This window comes from Sorex fumeus, unplaced genomic scaffold (genome assembly GCF_029834395.1).
Source record: "Sorex fumeus unplaced genomic scaffold, SorFum_2.1 ptg000037l, whole genome shotgun sequence".
NCBI classification, from domain to species: domain Eukaryota; kingdom Metazoa; phylum Chordata; class Mammalia; order Eulipotyphla; family Soricidae; genus Sorex; species Sorex fumeus.
In genome coordinates, this window is record NW_026606094.1 from 57,358,557 (window position 1) to 57,375,963 (window position 17,407).

The 17,407-nt window shown below is 34.1% G+C and overlaps 1 protein-coding gene across 1 annotated transcript in view; it reads right to left on the minus strand.

Annotated features, from left to right (window-relative positions):
- MEOX2 (mesenchyme homeobox 2) overlaps positions 1–17,407 on the minus strand; it is a 72,320-nt gene that overhangs the window by 15,828 nt on the left and 39,085 nt on the right. Inside the window, exon 2 of the mRNA XM_056118361.1 lies at positions 4,070–4,242. Within this exon, the coding sequence (XP_055974336.1) occupies positions 4,070–4,242 (173 nt within the window). The remainder of the gene's footprint in view (positions 1–4,069; positions 4,243–17,407) is intronic.

Genomic DNA, 17,407 nt, shown 5'->3' on the forward strand with positions numbered 1-17,407 from the left:
AACAATACCATGTCTGGGAATATACCCTGGGGGTCCAAAAGCACACAACAGAAAAACCATCTGCAGCTCTATGTAAATTGCAGCACTACTCACAATAGCCAGAATCTGGAAACAACCTAAGTGCCTGAGAACAGATATATGGATAAAGAAACTGTGGTACATTTCTACAATGGAATACTACACAGCTGTTAGAAAAAATGGGGTCATGAAATTTTTCTACAAATGGATGACTTGGAGAGCATCATGATGAGTGAAATGAGTCAGAAGGAAAGGGAGAGATATAGAATGACTGCATTTATTTGAGGGGATATGAAAAATAAAACAGTATGAAACTAATATCCAAGGCCAAAGAAAACGAGCCAGGAGGACTGGCCAGTGGTTAGTCAATGGTCTGGGAGATGGAAGTTTGAAGGATTGTGGAGAAACTAGGGACACTGGTGCTGGAAAACTACATTGGTGAAGGGGTAGGTATTGGAACACTGTATGACTGAAATACAATCATGAACAAATTTTTAATGTTCTATCACAGTGATTCAATAAAAAATTTAAAAATATTTTTTAGAAGAAAAAAGCATCTCCTACCTCTAGATGGTACTTATTCTATAGTTTATGGTAAAATAACTTTAAGATTTATGCTGATGTATAAACATGAACAAAATAAAGAGCAGGTAGTTTTAATTTCATTTTGTGCTTTGAGGAGATTGTTCCCTGTTTACTTGCACAGAACTACAAATAATAAATCTGGGTTTGGGGACTCCATATTTTTCTTAAAACAGTTTAATCTTTCTGTTATAAAAGAGTTCTCTACAGACTTAGCTTTGACTGAAAATTTATATTCAAATGCAGTAACCTCCTTTGCCTTGAAGTAGTACCAGGAATAATTTTACTGTCATTTAGGAATATCAAAGAATCAATTATTAAACAAAACTGCATGCAACAGAGGCAAGTGGTCCCAGAGGAGAAAACCATTCTCTCACTGACTACAGCCCTAAGAAAATATATTAGGTAAGGAAGGGCAGCAGTAGAACCACCCACTAGAGTTCAGTCAAAATTCTGGACACACAAATTTGCAATAAATAAAATATTTCTTATTATTTGAAGTCACTAAGAGTTTTCAGCCATTTACTACATAGAAAAAAGTAACTGATAGAAAACTGAAAGGGATCTTTAAAAAAGGTGTGCATGTATATACCTATACATAGCACTGTAGCACTGTCTTCCCATCGTTCATCGATTTGCTCAAGCGGGCCCACTAACGTCTCCATTGTGAGACTTGTTACTGTGCTTGGCATATCGAAAACGTCATGGGTAGCTTTGCTGTGCGGGCAAGATACTCTCGGTAGCTTGCCAGACTCTCCAAAAGAAGCAGAGTAATCCAACCCAGGTCACCCAGGTCGGCCTCATGCAAGGCAAATGCCCTATGCACTGTGCTATCACTCCATTCCATACCTATACATATATGTACATATGCATATATACATACATATATATCTGTATGTATTATACATGTATATAAATTTGTATATAAATTTGTATGTATATATACATGTATATAAATTTATACATGGAATTGCACTTATAATTATCTATAAATAGAAAGTTGTGAAGAAAGTTTATCTAAAATAACTTCAATTTATAGGACTTTGATGTAGGTAATCATATAGTATAACTATACAGTAGACCAGTGCTCAGTCTTAAAAAGAAGTAAAACCCTTTATGTAGCAACAAGAATGGACCTAGAAGTTAATAAGTTTAGTAAAATAAGTCAGAGAGAGAAAGACAAACATAAAGTGTTCATATGTGGTACACAGATAAACAAAGAAGTGAACTGAATAAAACAATAATAAACTTTTGAAAGTATATAGAAACAAAATATCCAAGTTAAAGACAGAATTGCTTCTAAAAATAAATTATTCTTAACCAGAAATAAAAAATCTCTGCTTTAGGATCAGATAATCAAAGTCACAATTTCCAGATTAGAAATCACAGAACTCACTTTTTTCTTGACATAGTACCAAATTCCATCATTTTTGTCAACTGTTTTCTAATTTCCTTCACGTTTAGTGATGTTACAGCAGTGTTATATTTCCTAAAATTCACAGACTTAATATAAGACTATTTATTTCTTATTTCTTACCTTCCCACCCCACTCTCAGATGAAAAAAAAATCAAACAGATGTCTGATGTTATTGATTTTGGAAACTGCTTTCCAGAAATTCAAATGCATGCTTATAGAACCAGATTTATATGTGAAGTTCAAGGAAAGGAAAATCCTGTATTGCTTAAGTTGGGTACCAGTCATAATACTAATATATAATCTACCAGTCCACAAAACCAGATGAAAGTATGCATCTGTATATTTTCTCTACCCCAAAACCGTTTACAAAACTGAACTTGTAAATTAAGAGAAGAAATGCTAGATAAATTCAGCAACTGAAAAACTGTCTTGTCATATATGGTAATTTACCAATACCCTGTTGAAGTTTACTTGGTTCCACTAGGGAAGTGGTAGATAAAGAAAGCAAATGAGACCCTATCTGTAGAGCATCAATCATATGTGCACTGTCCAAGAAGCTGCTTGCATATGTGTTAAGGATTACCAACAGTAAACTATCCATAGGCTAGATACTAAAGCAAATAAGAATAGATAAAGGGAGTGCATTAGGGAACTTCATTGGAGTAATCTAATCATTAAAATAAAATCCAAGAAAGAACATAGAATGTTATTAGTCCAAAATAATATTAGCGATTATTTATTAGATCTGTCAACACTGTCAACACTGTCATCCCGTTGTTCATCTATTTGCTCGAGTGGGCCCAGTAATGTCTCCATTTTGAGACTGTTGTTACTGTGTTTGGCATATTGAATACATCATGGATAGCTTGCCAGGCTTTGCCGTGAGGGCGGGATACTCTCGGTAGCTTGCCAGGCTCTCCAAGAGGGGCGGAGAAATTGAACCCGTCTCGGCCAGACTGGCTGCATGCAAGGCAAGTGCCCTACCACTGTGCTATCGCTCCAGCCCACTAGATCTGTAGATCATTAATAACTTTGAAGTTTACAACATAAATGAGTACCTAAAGTTTGCATGTCAGAGAGCAGTGCAATTTCAAAAATAGTTTACCAACAGGGCAGAAATGTTTACAATGATTATATACCCCTACTTACCTTAGCTTCCTTGAACTTTACTGGTACCATTGATAATTTCTGAACATTAGATTGTAAACAGAAGTGGCATGATTCATTTCCAACTGAAGTGTTTAGAAGAAACATCAACTTTTCCTTACCTCTTGGTGGTTACCAAGGACAATAGCAGTCAAGATGCCAGAGATTCAGTTTGGACCAATAATACTTTTCAATGCTGGACTTAACAAAGTTCAGTATGAGAAGTGAGAAAAAAATTGTTTAAGTTATACTTTAGAGATTTAGAAGTTAATGTGTTACTGCAACTGCAACACCTTATTGCAGTAACACCTTATTGCATCTTATCTAGAGTAATAATGAAACTAATTTGTCATTGCAAAATAAGAAAATTTAAAAATGTGAACAAATAAAATTCCTCACCATATATCATCTTTATATAAAATAAATAGTACTCTGAACCAAAAACATTGGAAAGGCATGGCAGAAAAAAATCATTCTTAAATCGAATGATTATAATTTTATTTAAAACATTGCTATCTTGTTACTGGGGGGTGGGGAGATAGTACAGGGAGTAGGGTGGTTGCCTTGCACATAGCAGACCTCGGTTTGATCCTAGCACCCACTAGCCCACCAAGAGTGATTCGTGAGTGTAAAGCCAGGAGTAAGTCCTGAGAAACACCAGATATTGTCTCCCAAACCAAAATAAATTTATATATATAATACATGTAATATATATTATATATGCATATATATGTGATACTGATGTCTTTAAATGTGTCAGTTGGGTGGAAAAAACTTTATGAGACAGTATGTCAATTGTCCAATTGATATTTAAATCACCCAGGGATTTAAATATATAAAAAAGAAAGACAATTTTTAGTCTAAAGCAATTAAAAAATATCATTACATGGCACTGCCCAACCTCACCTGTCTTTCGGTGAGATCCAGATTCACTGCTATCTCATAGCGTCGCAGTCTAGTCAGGTAATTATGATGGGCAAACTCAGCTTCAAGTTCTCTGATTTGCTCTTTGGTAAAAGCTGTCCTTTCCTTTCTGGGTTTGCTATTCACTTCTGACTTGTAGTTTCCTTCCTGGGAGTCTAGAAAACAACAAAAACCACAACAGAAGAGAAAATTTGATTTAGTTCATTTACTCAAAAACTCTCAGTATTATAAATCCTATTACAGACATTTATTATCTAATTACTTAAATGAGAGAAACATAAACCAAAGACAGTCAGACTGAACTAGGTTACAGGGCAAGATAGACTTCTGTCCTGAAGTTACGAACCCCTACCTTAATTAGGGAAGCATCTATTTATCTTCTTTAAAAATAAAAGCAAAACGTGGAACTGTTCTTACAACAGCAACAGGAAAATAAAAAACCTCTCTAGGAAGCAGAAAAGATATAAATTTTGTCTCAGATTTACTTAACATATTTACTTGTGATCTAGTACAATTAAACAGACTGATCCTAAAAAAAAAAAAGAACTGTAACCAGTATATAAATATTTGTGTGATCAAATGTGAGACCTGTGTCTCAAAAGTACAGTCAAGCTCAGTATAGATAAATGTGACATATATATATAAATATATACATATATGTGTGTAATAGAATATATGTATACATATACATATATATCTGTGTGTAATATAATAAAATTCTATTGAACTATACAATAGTGTACAATTCTATTGAGAAATACAATAGAGTTCTGATGAGCTATGAAAAGAGTGAAAGTTTATTGTTTGTATCCCTGTGGAAAGAGGATTATATGAGATGAAAGACAACACTTTCTGGTTTGTGCGTGTTGCACATGGTTTGCGTTCTAACATTCAAATCTGTAATTCACGCTGTACAAATTTTTGTGTCTGGTTTTAGTGATACCATTTCTTTGGTATACATACATCACGATCACGATCATCCTGTTTTTCGTAGATTGTCTAGGGCAGGCACCAGTAACGTCTCCTTCCTAGCGCTGAGATTTTAAAAGAGCCATTTCAATGCTCTTTCAGGATGAGGAGGATGAGACTCATCATTGTTACTGGTATTTGGCATATTGAATACAACACGGGAAGTTTGCCAGACTCTGCCGTGCGGGCAGGATACTTTTGATAGCCTGCCAGGTTCTCCAAACTAAAAAAGTTGTCACACGGCCACGACATACATACATACATACATACACACACACACATATATAAATATATACATATGTGTATATATACACATATACACATACATGTATATGTATATACACATATATGCGCTTAGAATGCTCCAAGAGGATAAGACTGAAAAATACTGTTCTATTAGTTTGTGTAGCACTGTCCCATATGTTATCTATAAAGCTATGTCTATATAACTTGAAAATAGAAAGTTTTAAAATGTTTAGATTATAGAGGCTAGAGCAATAGCACGGCAGGTAGGGCATTTGCCTTGCACATGGCCAACCTGAGTTAGACTTCAAGCATTCCATATGGTCCCCCGAGCACTGTCAGGAGTAATTCCTGAGTGCAGAGCCAGTAAGGACCCCTGTGCATCGCTAGTTGTGACGCAAAAAGCAAAAATAAAATAAAATAAAATTTTTAGATTATATATGAAATAAATGCATGATGTGAAATTTATATATAGCATAAATTCATAAAAGTTCATGATAATTTATAGTATAACATTCCATCTTCTTTCTAAGGATCCATAGAATACAGAATCTAATATATCTTTGTAGTATCCTGCAATAAAGTTGAAAAACATCACCAGTATACTATAAAAATAATATTTCTCTATCCTTTTTAACACCTCATAAGCTAAGTACAGGCAATTATACTAGCTTCTGTAATTCTCATCAAGTTCATCTTTAGTATAATGGCAACTCAATCATGATAATTTGGAGTACCTAAGCTTCTTTTTCATTTTCCATTGGAAAATAGCCGGGTGCTCCCTCATGACTATCATATGATCGAGCAATCCCATTTCTGGATATCTATCTAAAAATTCGAAATTATTAACTCAAAAATTATATTCACCTTAAAGTTTTTGCATCATTATTTGCAATAGCTAAGATTTGGAAACAATCAAAATGCCCATTAATAGATAACTAGAAAAAGAAGCTGTGGTATCAGCACACAATAGAATCCAGTAAACTATAAAAGGAGCAAAAGTTCGTTACTTGCAACCCAATGAAAAGGGGATTATGTGAGATAAAATAAGTTAGAATATAAAAGACAAAAGTTTTTGGTGTTTTTTTATTTGTTGCTGTGTTAAAAATTTTTTAAATGATCTAGGTCCTTTTATTCTTGCCTTAATTTCCTTTCCTTATGTAATTTATTCGAAATAAGTTTCTGATGTTGTGGCCCTATGTAGAGTATCAACAATATCTTGAATGCATTTCATGGTTTGTGTTCTTACATTCAAATCTATAATTCATGTGGCGCGAATTTTTGTGTCTGTTTTTAGTGATACCATTTCTTTGTTTTTGTCCATCACTGTCAAGTTTTCCTGTACCATTTGCTGAAGAGCCTTTCCTATAATACTACGGATAAAAGAAATGGAAAATAAAATGAAATAAAATTTAATTAAGAAAGGAAATGAAATAAATTGATGAACAGTCAAAACAAAATAGTCCAATGAACACTGGCATCAAGGTATAGGTGTGGAAGAGATTGGAATATGGGAAAAAAGTGGATGAGGAAAGGTTGTTTTCAAGAAATATTTACATTTCTTCCCACAATGTTGAAATATACTAACCTCCCTCTTTTCAAAGTTCTTTTCCTTTCTGCTTCCCTGGAGGAAGTCTGACTAAAGTAAAAAGTACCGTACATAATGGAAATCCGGTTGACAAGGCACTCTATTGTAAAAAAATTAGGTTTGACCCTTTCCAGAATTGAATTAACCAAATGTAAAGATTTCTAAGTCTAGTAGCAACAGTAATAGGCTTGCATCAAAATTTTGGCACTAAGGGATTAATTTTCCTCTAAGGGATCACATAATATGTTTCACTGGCTGGTGCATTGGCACTGTCAGAAATGCTTCATAATTTATTGACCGCATTTCTGGACTTGTCACTTTCTCCTGTATTTAATGGCTCCCCACCTTGGCAGCACAGGAAGGACTTTATCCAGTGCAAGAAGTGGTCTGTGATAGGTCACACATGAGCTAAACTGTATTGTAGAGTAAGCCCCTGGGACCAGGTTAGTTACCTAATAGATGATGTGTGATGGCTCAGCCCATGTTTAATCAATGCCAACTTAACCTGGCACTGACTGGAAACTGCATTCTATCATCCACTATTCTTTAGCTCCAGACTTCCCAACCCTTATGTCTTTGGACCATGAAGCTGTTCAGTACAGAATGAGTAAAACTTTCAGGTAACGCAATTTTTTTTTTAAAAAAACTGCTTTCCCTTTGACTATTCTGAAAGGCTGTAAGCTCAATTCCAACCTAAAATATCCTCTTACAAGGATCCCTATTATCACTGAATTAATGAAGTTTTTGCCAACTCAGAGCCTTGCTTAGTCTAAAATCTCTAAAATCTGTGACTGATTATTCTTTATGTGGAGACAATGCTCTTTTCCTTTCAGTACAGCAAAGCTGGAAGCTGCCAGCCAAGTTAGAGCATATTTTCTCATGAACAATTCAATTTGAATGATTCATGATGAACACATTCCATTATATAAGCATGAATGAGCAAGTTTACAACCAAGCAAGCTTATTATCTATTATTTAATTTTGAAGTCTATTTCCTTTACTTTTGTGGTACTTCAAAAGATTTTTAAAATACCACAAACACAAACTATAGAAATGCAAAGTTTGGTCCAATGGTTTAAGGAATGAACACAGGTACTCTATCCATACACACACCCATTCAAATATACAAAAGGAGGTTTATACACATAGTGATGACTTTGAACAAGTTTGGGGATAATTCATATTTAAATCCAAAAGGAACTTACTGAATGAGTTCACAGCAACCAAAATAACTCACAGTAAAATTCAACAGCTAAAACTATGTGGATTGCACATACTTGAATTTATAATAATCACAAATAATATAATTATGTTCAATATTACAAAGAATAGGTATGCCATTCTTCCTATCATCACCTAAAAAGAAATCATACATGTGATTGAGGTAGTTCTAAAGATACTTTTATCCTTGTTTTAACAATTCTGTTGCGGTTTTCACCCATAATGCTTCCATGTTTTCCTTCTTATTAAAAACATGCTCCTTGGAATTGCGATTTTGAACTTGCATTTCCTATAGTCTTGGATTTAATTTTTTTTGACTGTTTCTCCTGCACTTTCCAAATTCCAGCATTTCTTGACCCTGAGCTTTTTTCTGCAATCACCTGACTAACTTTTCTTTGGTGGAAAATGGGTGGGGACCTTGGATAAAGCCTTTGGCAAATTATACATCAGCTTCCATCTGTTCCCCAGCTGTTTCAACTGAGGCAAAACCCCCTCAGCTTTCTTCAACAACTTCCACATCCTATGCCAAGTGGTAGGTGTTGAGGGGGGGATCTGGAAACTGCCTTCCTTTCTTCCCTACAACCACAAACAAAATGTCACCATCTGTACAGTATATCCCAATGTAATATATTGCAATTATTGTTTCTCGTTTCAGATACTTTAATGCACATGTGGGTGCAGTCTCGCACTCCCTCACCACTTGGAGGAAATGTTGACTTATGTGTTCAGGTAGAGTTGGCGGTCCCAGTTCCCTAACCTTTTGCTCCCTGGGACTATGCTAATGGAAGAAGTCTGCATTACTTCCGTGGAGGATAAAAATTGCCCTCTAAGGATCATTTCTGTCTAGCATTTAGAACTTCTCCACATGTAAAATTTTATTTTCCCCAGTGTGAGGGGGGGAGGAGTGAGTAAAAGATGGTAATGTTTTATTGAAAATGAGAAATGTGAGAGCTTGTTCTCTTCACTAGTGGCACAGATAGCTTTTTTAGAAAGAGAGAAATATTAAAGTATGATTGAGTGTACATTTTGACTATTCTGCATAAATGCATTAACTGGTTTTAATGAAGAACATAACTTGTATCTCAAAGATATCAAAATGTAAAGGAATGCCTCTGTATCTTACACTAGTAAGAGTTCTTATTTTATATTATTTGAAATTTTGAAGAAAGAATAAAAATAAAGTTAGTCAATTTTTAGTCCTTTGCAACTTTTTAGCATTAATGTTTTGTAACACTGAAAATGTTCACTGAAAAGCTAATAATGTTTACATAGGCATAGTGGATAGAAACAGGGAAACACAGAAAATCTCACTAATTTTAGCAATTTTCCCATTTTAAGGAGGAATTGATTTTCTTATGGGAAATTTATTTAAAAATGTATTCCAGTGTTTTTTATTTGTTTTTGATAAATAGATGGTTAAGGCCCTCAACACTTTTACTGCAGAGTCAATTACATTCCCCAGGAGTTCTTAATAATTCTCACTATTCACTCTCTTGACTTGAGTCCCAAAGCCGCAGTGAGACACATTACCAATGAATGTGTCTATTATATTCTGAGATATGTCTATTTGGAAAAGTAGAGTTGACAATCTCTATGGTAAATATAGAATAGTATTCAGTATAAAAACATACATAATTCCCTAGAGTTTTGATTCAAATAAAATATAGCCCTGATAATTTTAGGTTTACTTCTAAGGCAAACCTAAATCCAAAACAAAAAGGGGAATTTCCATTTTTTTTTAAGAAACTTGTTTTAATAAATAAATTTTCAGTAAATTTTTATGATAATAGTTGAAAAACTATACAAAATTACTTAGCTGGCAAGATCTGTGATTCTCAATTGATTTATGTTCTTTTCCACTAAATAGTCTTAATGTTTATGGACACCTGGATCATTCATGGGACAGTATAATATACTCTAAGAGAGAAATAAGACAAATGAACTCAAGTTTAGTAAAATTGAGAAAAATTTTTATTATAATTATTCATTTAATTATAGTATTTTGGTTTGTTTTGGGGTCACACCCCAGTAGTTTTCAAGGCTACCTTCTGGCTCTGTGCTCAGAAATTACCTTTGTTGGTCCTTCGGAGACTACACGTGGTGCTGATGATTTAACTGGGGTTGGCTTACATGCCAATCAAGCACCTAAACACTTGTACAATCTATTCAGTCTCTCAATTGTATGCCTGGAACAAGTAATTTGAGAGAATATTTAGACTCTAATTGGTGAATGATATTGAAAGATTGACTAACAGTGCATATTGAAAATGTTAGTTTTTGTTCTTCAATTTTAATTTCCAGATTTGAATTTTCATCAATGCATTATAACTCATTTTTGTAAGTTTCATTGTACAGCTAATTCTAAAAGTGATATTAATAACAATTTATTTTACATGGTTTTGAGAGTAGAAATAGCTAATACTGATGTTATAATTGCTAATGTAACGTGCAATCATGCAATGTGAATTACCTTGTCATTGCATAATACTTGGGATGCACTGGCAAGTACTATAACAAAATATTTATATTTTTATATTCCTCCCATATTATTATCTGAGATGATAATAATTTCATAAACTTCAGACAATTAGAAATAGATGTTAGTGGACAGGAGAGATAGTACAGGGATTAAAGTGTTTACCTTGCTTGTGGTTGACCCATGTTTGAATCTCTGGCACTATATATGGTCCCCAAAGCACCACATATGATCCTTTGTCCAATACTAGGAGTGATTACTGAGCAATGAGTCTAGAGTAATTGGTGAACAAAGCCAGGTATGGTCCCAATACACACAAGTATACATGCAATAAAAAATAATCAATAGCTCATTTCAAGTCCTTACTTTTTGTACCCACAAGTAGATGAATCTAGTTTTACTTTAGTCTCTTAGTGAAATACCTTTGTTTAAAACAATAAGACATTAGGAGTTGACATTTCTTTAATTCTTCGACCCTGCTTTTTCTCTTGTTCATTTACATGTAGTTGTTTCTAAGAGTAGCAAGAGGCCAAGTCAATGTTTTTACCCTTCATTGCATAAACTCAAAGTAAAATACTCAAAGAATTAACAAAAATGTACATAAATAGTATGATAGTTATATAATCCCAAGTATATTTAATTTTTAAAAAGTACTTTTAAATTTATAAAAGAGATCAAATTATATATAATGAGAAGACAATACAATTTGCCTGAGTAAAATTTAACATGTATTAATTTCTTTTCACTACCAAGTTGAAGGGCTGGAGCCATAGCACAGCGGGCAGGGAGTGTGCCTTGCACTCGGCTGGTTCGGCTGACCTAGGTTCAACTTCTCTGCCCCTCTTGGAGAGCCCGGCAAGCTACCAAGAGTATCTCGCCTGCACAGTAGTGCTACCAAGTTCAAAGCACATAACAAAAAACCAAACCAGTGGAACGTGTCTTCTTGATAAGTGCAAACCCCTATTCAATTTTGCTGCACACATATAGGCATAGAAACTATTTACAGATGTTCAAATTTGACCTTAGGTCTCTGGCTATATCCCAGAGAGAAAATATAATCTAAAGAAATAGTACAGTCATCTATATGACAAAATAAGACATACGCACATGCTTATATTATATCCCTTGATGACACAGTACTTCACAGGTTTCATCATTTGCACCTCCAATAGAACTAGGAACTCATAGGAAGGACAGTAAGAAGTCTAGCCACTTCCCAACCACATTGGTGTTTTCAGTATTTTATTTTATTTGAAGCATTGTGCTTAAAACGTGTGGGCAAGACATGGCATAGCCTGGCAAGCTACCCGTGATGTATTCGATATGCCAAACACAGTAACAACAAAGTCTCCAATGGAGACGTTACTGGGCCCACTCGAGCAAATTGATGAACAACGAGAGGACAGTGTGTGTGTGTGTGTGTGTGTGTGTGTGTGTGTGTGGTTAAAACTGCCATGAATGATAGACTTCAACCATATATCATTCCAATATCACATTCACCACCAGAGTGCCCACTTCCCTCCACCAATGTCCCAATAACTTCTCTCATCTATACCCACACCCCATTCCCCAGGTTTGCACAGTTCCAAAGGCCAACTTTCCAGTGCTATTACCTTTGCTCATTGCCACTGTCCTCCCATTGTTCATCGATTTCCTCGAGCAGGCACCAGCAACGTCTCCATTGTGGGACTTGTTACTGTGTTTGGCATATTGAATACGTCACAGGTAGCTTTCCAGGCTTTACTGTGCTGACGAGATACTTTCAGTAGCTTGCTGGGCTCTCCGAGAGGGGCGAAAGGAAATGATCCCGCATCAGTTGGGTCGACTGCATGCAAGGCCAATGCCCTACCGCTGTGCTATCACTGACAATTGTCACAATGGAGACGTTATTGGGCCTGTACAAGCAAATCAATGAACAACGAGAGGACAGTGACAGTGACAGTGTCTTTGCTCATTTGTTGCTCCAAATTGTTTTTCTATACATCAATTTTCCAGTTCTATTGCCATTGGTTATGTACTCCTCTTAATTATTAGATTTTCTTTGAACCCATGTAATAAGGAGATTATTTGATATCTTGCTCTCTCTTCCAATAATATTGACCTAAAGAGCATAGCCTCCTCTGGGATCCCATCAAACTGTCCCTGTTCTTAGAATGTTTACACAATTTGACATTATGTGAATCCTAGGATATGTTTGATTTTTACTTCTGTTTTTGCTTCATTAGTTAATGGAGGTAAATGAAAGCAGTACTGCTCTAATATTTACATTTTAATACAGACAGATAGAAGAAATCCATAAGGACCAGAGTACTTTCACATATATCACCCATAAACTTTTCATCCAGTTCTTATATAAATAAGGCTAGAGCGATAGCACAGAGGGTAGGGCATTTGCCTTGTACACGGCCTACCTAAGTTCAATTCCTCTGTCCCTCTCGGAGAGCCCAGCAAGCTACCAAGAGTATCTTTCCCTCAGGGCAAAGCCTTGAAAGTTACCCATGACATATTTGATATGTCAAAAACAGTAACAATAAATCTCACAATTTATTGTGAGACATTAGTAGTGCCTGCTCAAGCAAATCAATGAATGATGGGAGGATAGTGCTGCAGTGCTACAGTGCTTATCTAAATAGATTCCTTGAAATTTTATGGTGCTATTTTATATTGGGATAATAAGGAAGGGAAAAAATTATTCTTATAAAGTAAGGGCAAAGGATAATTTGGCAGTAGCTCTAAGAATTGTGACATTTCTAATTTATAGCAGAAAATTAAAACATAAAGGCCTTATAATATCAGATACCACCATATATATTTTGTACTAAGACATCAGTTCTGTGAAGAGTTTGTTAAATCCCTTAGACATGTGACAGGAGAATTTGTACAGGATTTTAATTTTTTTTCTGAAGATGAGTCTAAGCCTACATCTGAGGACTTGAATTTATACCACTGTTCTGACACTGTATTTGAAGACATTAGAGTGTTTTTCATAAAATTTTATTGAAATAACTATAAATTAGTGAGTATTTCACATATCTTCCCAATTTTTATTCTTTGGACTATATAGATAATTTTAAATGAAGAAATTTTCCATATTCATTTTTATGTTCTTAGTGCTAAGCATCTAAATCTTAATTATCCCGGGTCTTAGACTTTATATTCTCCTGATAAATCTCAATTCTAGTGATAACCTACAGAGTCTTGCTTTAAGAATTTAAATGATGTTTAGTTTTAAAATGAAAGTGAAAACATGACTCAATATTGCTTATGTTAACTCTTTAAAATAAAATATACCTTCAACATAATCAATGGAAGATGATTAGATATAATATTCCCATTTTATATCTGTGATTGTATTCTTAAACATGTTCCAATGGAAAGGCAGTAAATCAATGTAGGACATTGACTGGCATATCATATGAAAGAACAGATTACACGAAGATTATTATAATCATTTTCAGAGTGACCTTTGGCGTTTCGAGCAAGATAATTCCTGGTGTTTTTACAATCTTTGAAATGGGATTATGTTTAAGATAAAAGGATGATAGTGGATTTGGGCACTATCATGGGCCTTGTGGAATGTTTAGCAGCACGTCTTATTTTTTACCAAATGCCTGTAGCAAGCTCTAGCCTCTCTTTAATGTAGTAAGATATTAGGCAGAACTTCAAGTTGAATTTAAAATAACAGATCAACAGAGAGTACTGTACTTTTTTATAATAAGAATATCCAAATATTCCACAGGACAGTATTTTTATTAAAAATGTTGAACTCTGATTGGATATTAATTTGGACTGGCCATCCAATGTTAGTGATATTAGTGATATCTGGCAACAAAAAGGTATCTGGATACCACAAAGGTATCCCAGTGTGGTATTAAAAAATGTCTTTAGACATTACCAATGTTCTCTAAAGAGCAAAATTGAACTCAGTTGAGAGTCACTACATAGAGATAATATTTGAGATGAGACAATAATAAAACAAAGTTACACATAGTTCTAGTAATCAACTTAATTCAAAGCTAGTGTGAAATTATTTTGTATATTAAATATCACATTCAGAATCCAAGTCTTATCTTCCCAAAGCAATGCATAGTTTTTCTTCAAATAAAAATCAGTTACTTATGTTAGAAGATGAAATCTGCCTAAACACATAACTTTAGAATAAAACTTACTTATAATGTTAGAGTATTTTCCACACATAGCAGCAAAATGGCAAATGTGTCATCACTTTGGAAATCACTTTGTGTGCATGATTCCAAGTATTGAACATACATATACTTATGAAACCTCACCTATCCAAAGAAAATCTACTGCTGATCTACCCAGTATGGAAATATTTTGCCATTTGTATTAAGTTTATAAAATAAACCAAAGCAAATGAGAGCTAATAAATAATGTAAAAATCATATTATTTAATTAATAAATCTTCAATTAATGATTATGTATTGATTTAATGTGAATGGATTTAGAGATTGAATTTATTACAAATTGCCTATTTCCACATCTTGTATTTATAGGTGAGAAGAATTATAGAATGAGTTTCAAAAGTGATTAAAAAGTTTCAAAGGCTATATTCTATCTCATACAAGGCTATGTTCTGTCTCTCTATACTCTGTTTCAGTTATAGAAACAGACATAATTATCCGCATGTCTAAATTCTCTAAATATCATTTATTGTTATTTTTTCATAAGAATAGGATTTAAGCACTAGTATTTATTAAATTCACACATAAACCTTTATTGAGAGTACAGTCTTTGCCACTTCTCTGCTTATTTTACCGTAATAATTTTTCTTTTCTTATACTTACCACAGAACTGAAGTAAAGCAGATCAAATTAAGTCAGCACTTAAATTGGACAGTACTTCCTATGGATAGTATAGGCACATCAAAATTAGTTGTAACTTCTAAGCATTATGAGGAAAGGATCGTTTCCTTAGGAACTCAGTTAATGAAAGTGATAAATTTAGTAGAGTCAGGAGTTTGAATAATCTTTACCTATAAGGATTTTTTTCTTCTGAAAATAGAATTCAACATAAAACATAGAAAGATTACGTTTTTCCACAATGAGTAGAAGTTTCTATTTTACAGTGAATAATGCCTGAATTGCTAAAAGAATATGTGTATTATGTTTGGCTAGTCCACAAATGAAGCTGATTTTTTAATTATTATTTTCCAATAAAACTAGGTGAAAGTGACATATAAGGCCCAATGGAATCAATGTATAAATTTTTTTACTCGGAAAGTTTTAGTGGAAAATTTGATGAAACTTGATCAAACCTGATCTTCCCAGTAAACTGAAGTTTTATAGATAGATAGAGATATAGATAGATAGGTGGAGAAAGAGATAGATATAGATTAGATAGAGATGAATAGATAGATGATAGAGTGTTTATGTTTATAGATGTGTGTGTGTAAACTTGTATGTTTCCTCTATTTTTGATGGGCTCAGATAGGCCACACCTAGAAGTGTTCTGGGATTTGTTCTATTTCTGTGCTCAGGTGAGCTTGGGGGGACCATATCGGGTACCAGGGATCAAGCCCAGGCAAACATCCTTACCCACTATCTCTCCATCCCTAGTTTCCTCTCTTTTAAAGAAAAAAATCTGGCCATAAGATACTTGGATATATAGGGGCTGGAGTGATAGTACAGCGGGTAGGGTGTTTGCCTTGCACTGACCCGAGTTTGATTCCCAGCTTCCTATGTGGTTCCCTGAGCACAGCTAGTAATTTCTGAGTGTGGAGCCAGGAGTAACCCCTGAGCATCACCAGGTATGACCCAAAAAGACAAAAAAAAAAGAAAAAAGATACAAGGATATATAGGACTAACATTCTGTCTCAATATTAGAGTATACAAAATGTTGAAGTAATATTAAAAAAAAAGTTGTAAAGTTAAAATAGCAGATTGGAGGTACTTACCAATTTTAAGTTCACTTTCTTATATATTGTATCTTAAATTATTCTTTTGGCAATAATATCTATCTATAACTTTCTTCAGATGGAGGCTTTAATATGTAAGCCACTTATGTATATTTTTAGAAATATAGTCATTTCAGAAAGTCATTTTGGAATATTTATAGCAAATGAATTATAAGTTGCTTTTGCCCTAATTTCACAATAAAAATGGTTTAAAAATATATCAAATTATTAGAAATAGTTAGAAGAATATCATGTGACTTGGAATTCTGACCGTACAACAAGTAGTATTAGTTTTCTTTTGACTGCTGCTGGTAAAGTTGAAGGCTTTGTGATCTGTTTTTCTGTTGCAGCTGCATTGGCCCAAAGAAAAATAGTCCCAGGGTGATTCATCTGCAATAAGCAGATTTATGCTTTTATTTGTAAAGGGATTTTCCCAATTAGGAGTTTAGGAAGTTACAGCTTACAAACATGGAACACGATTTTAATACCATCTATAATAGAATCACACTGTTATACTTGCTGAATAATTGGTAAAAACAGTATAACATCAGTGTCTAACAACTAAACCGACCTCTATTATTTAATAATTTCCCAAAGCATATAGAAAAATATTGAAATGAATATTTAAATATATCAATATAAAATAAAAAGAATTGCTTAAGCCCCTGATACTTCATAAGCCATAACATCTTCGCCTCTGCCTCAGTTTTGCTACTATTTACTATTTATATAATCTGAGCTGAGAATGGGTCTCATTCTCCTAAAGAGCCTTGAATATAATCTCAGGGTTAGGATGAAAGAGACGTTACTGGGGCCTGCTCGAGGCAATCGACGAATAACAGGATGATGAAATGAAAATGAATGAAATGAGCTGAGACTAAAGTTTACTGAGAAGAATCTAGAACATAA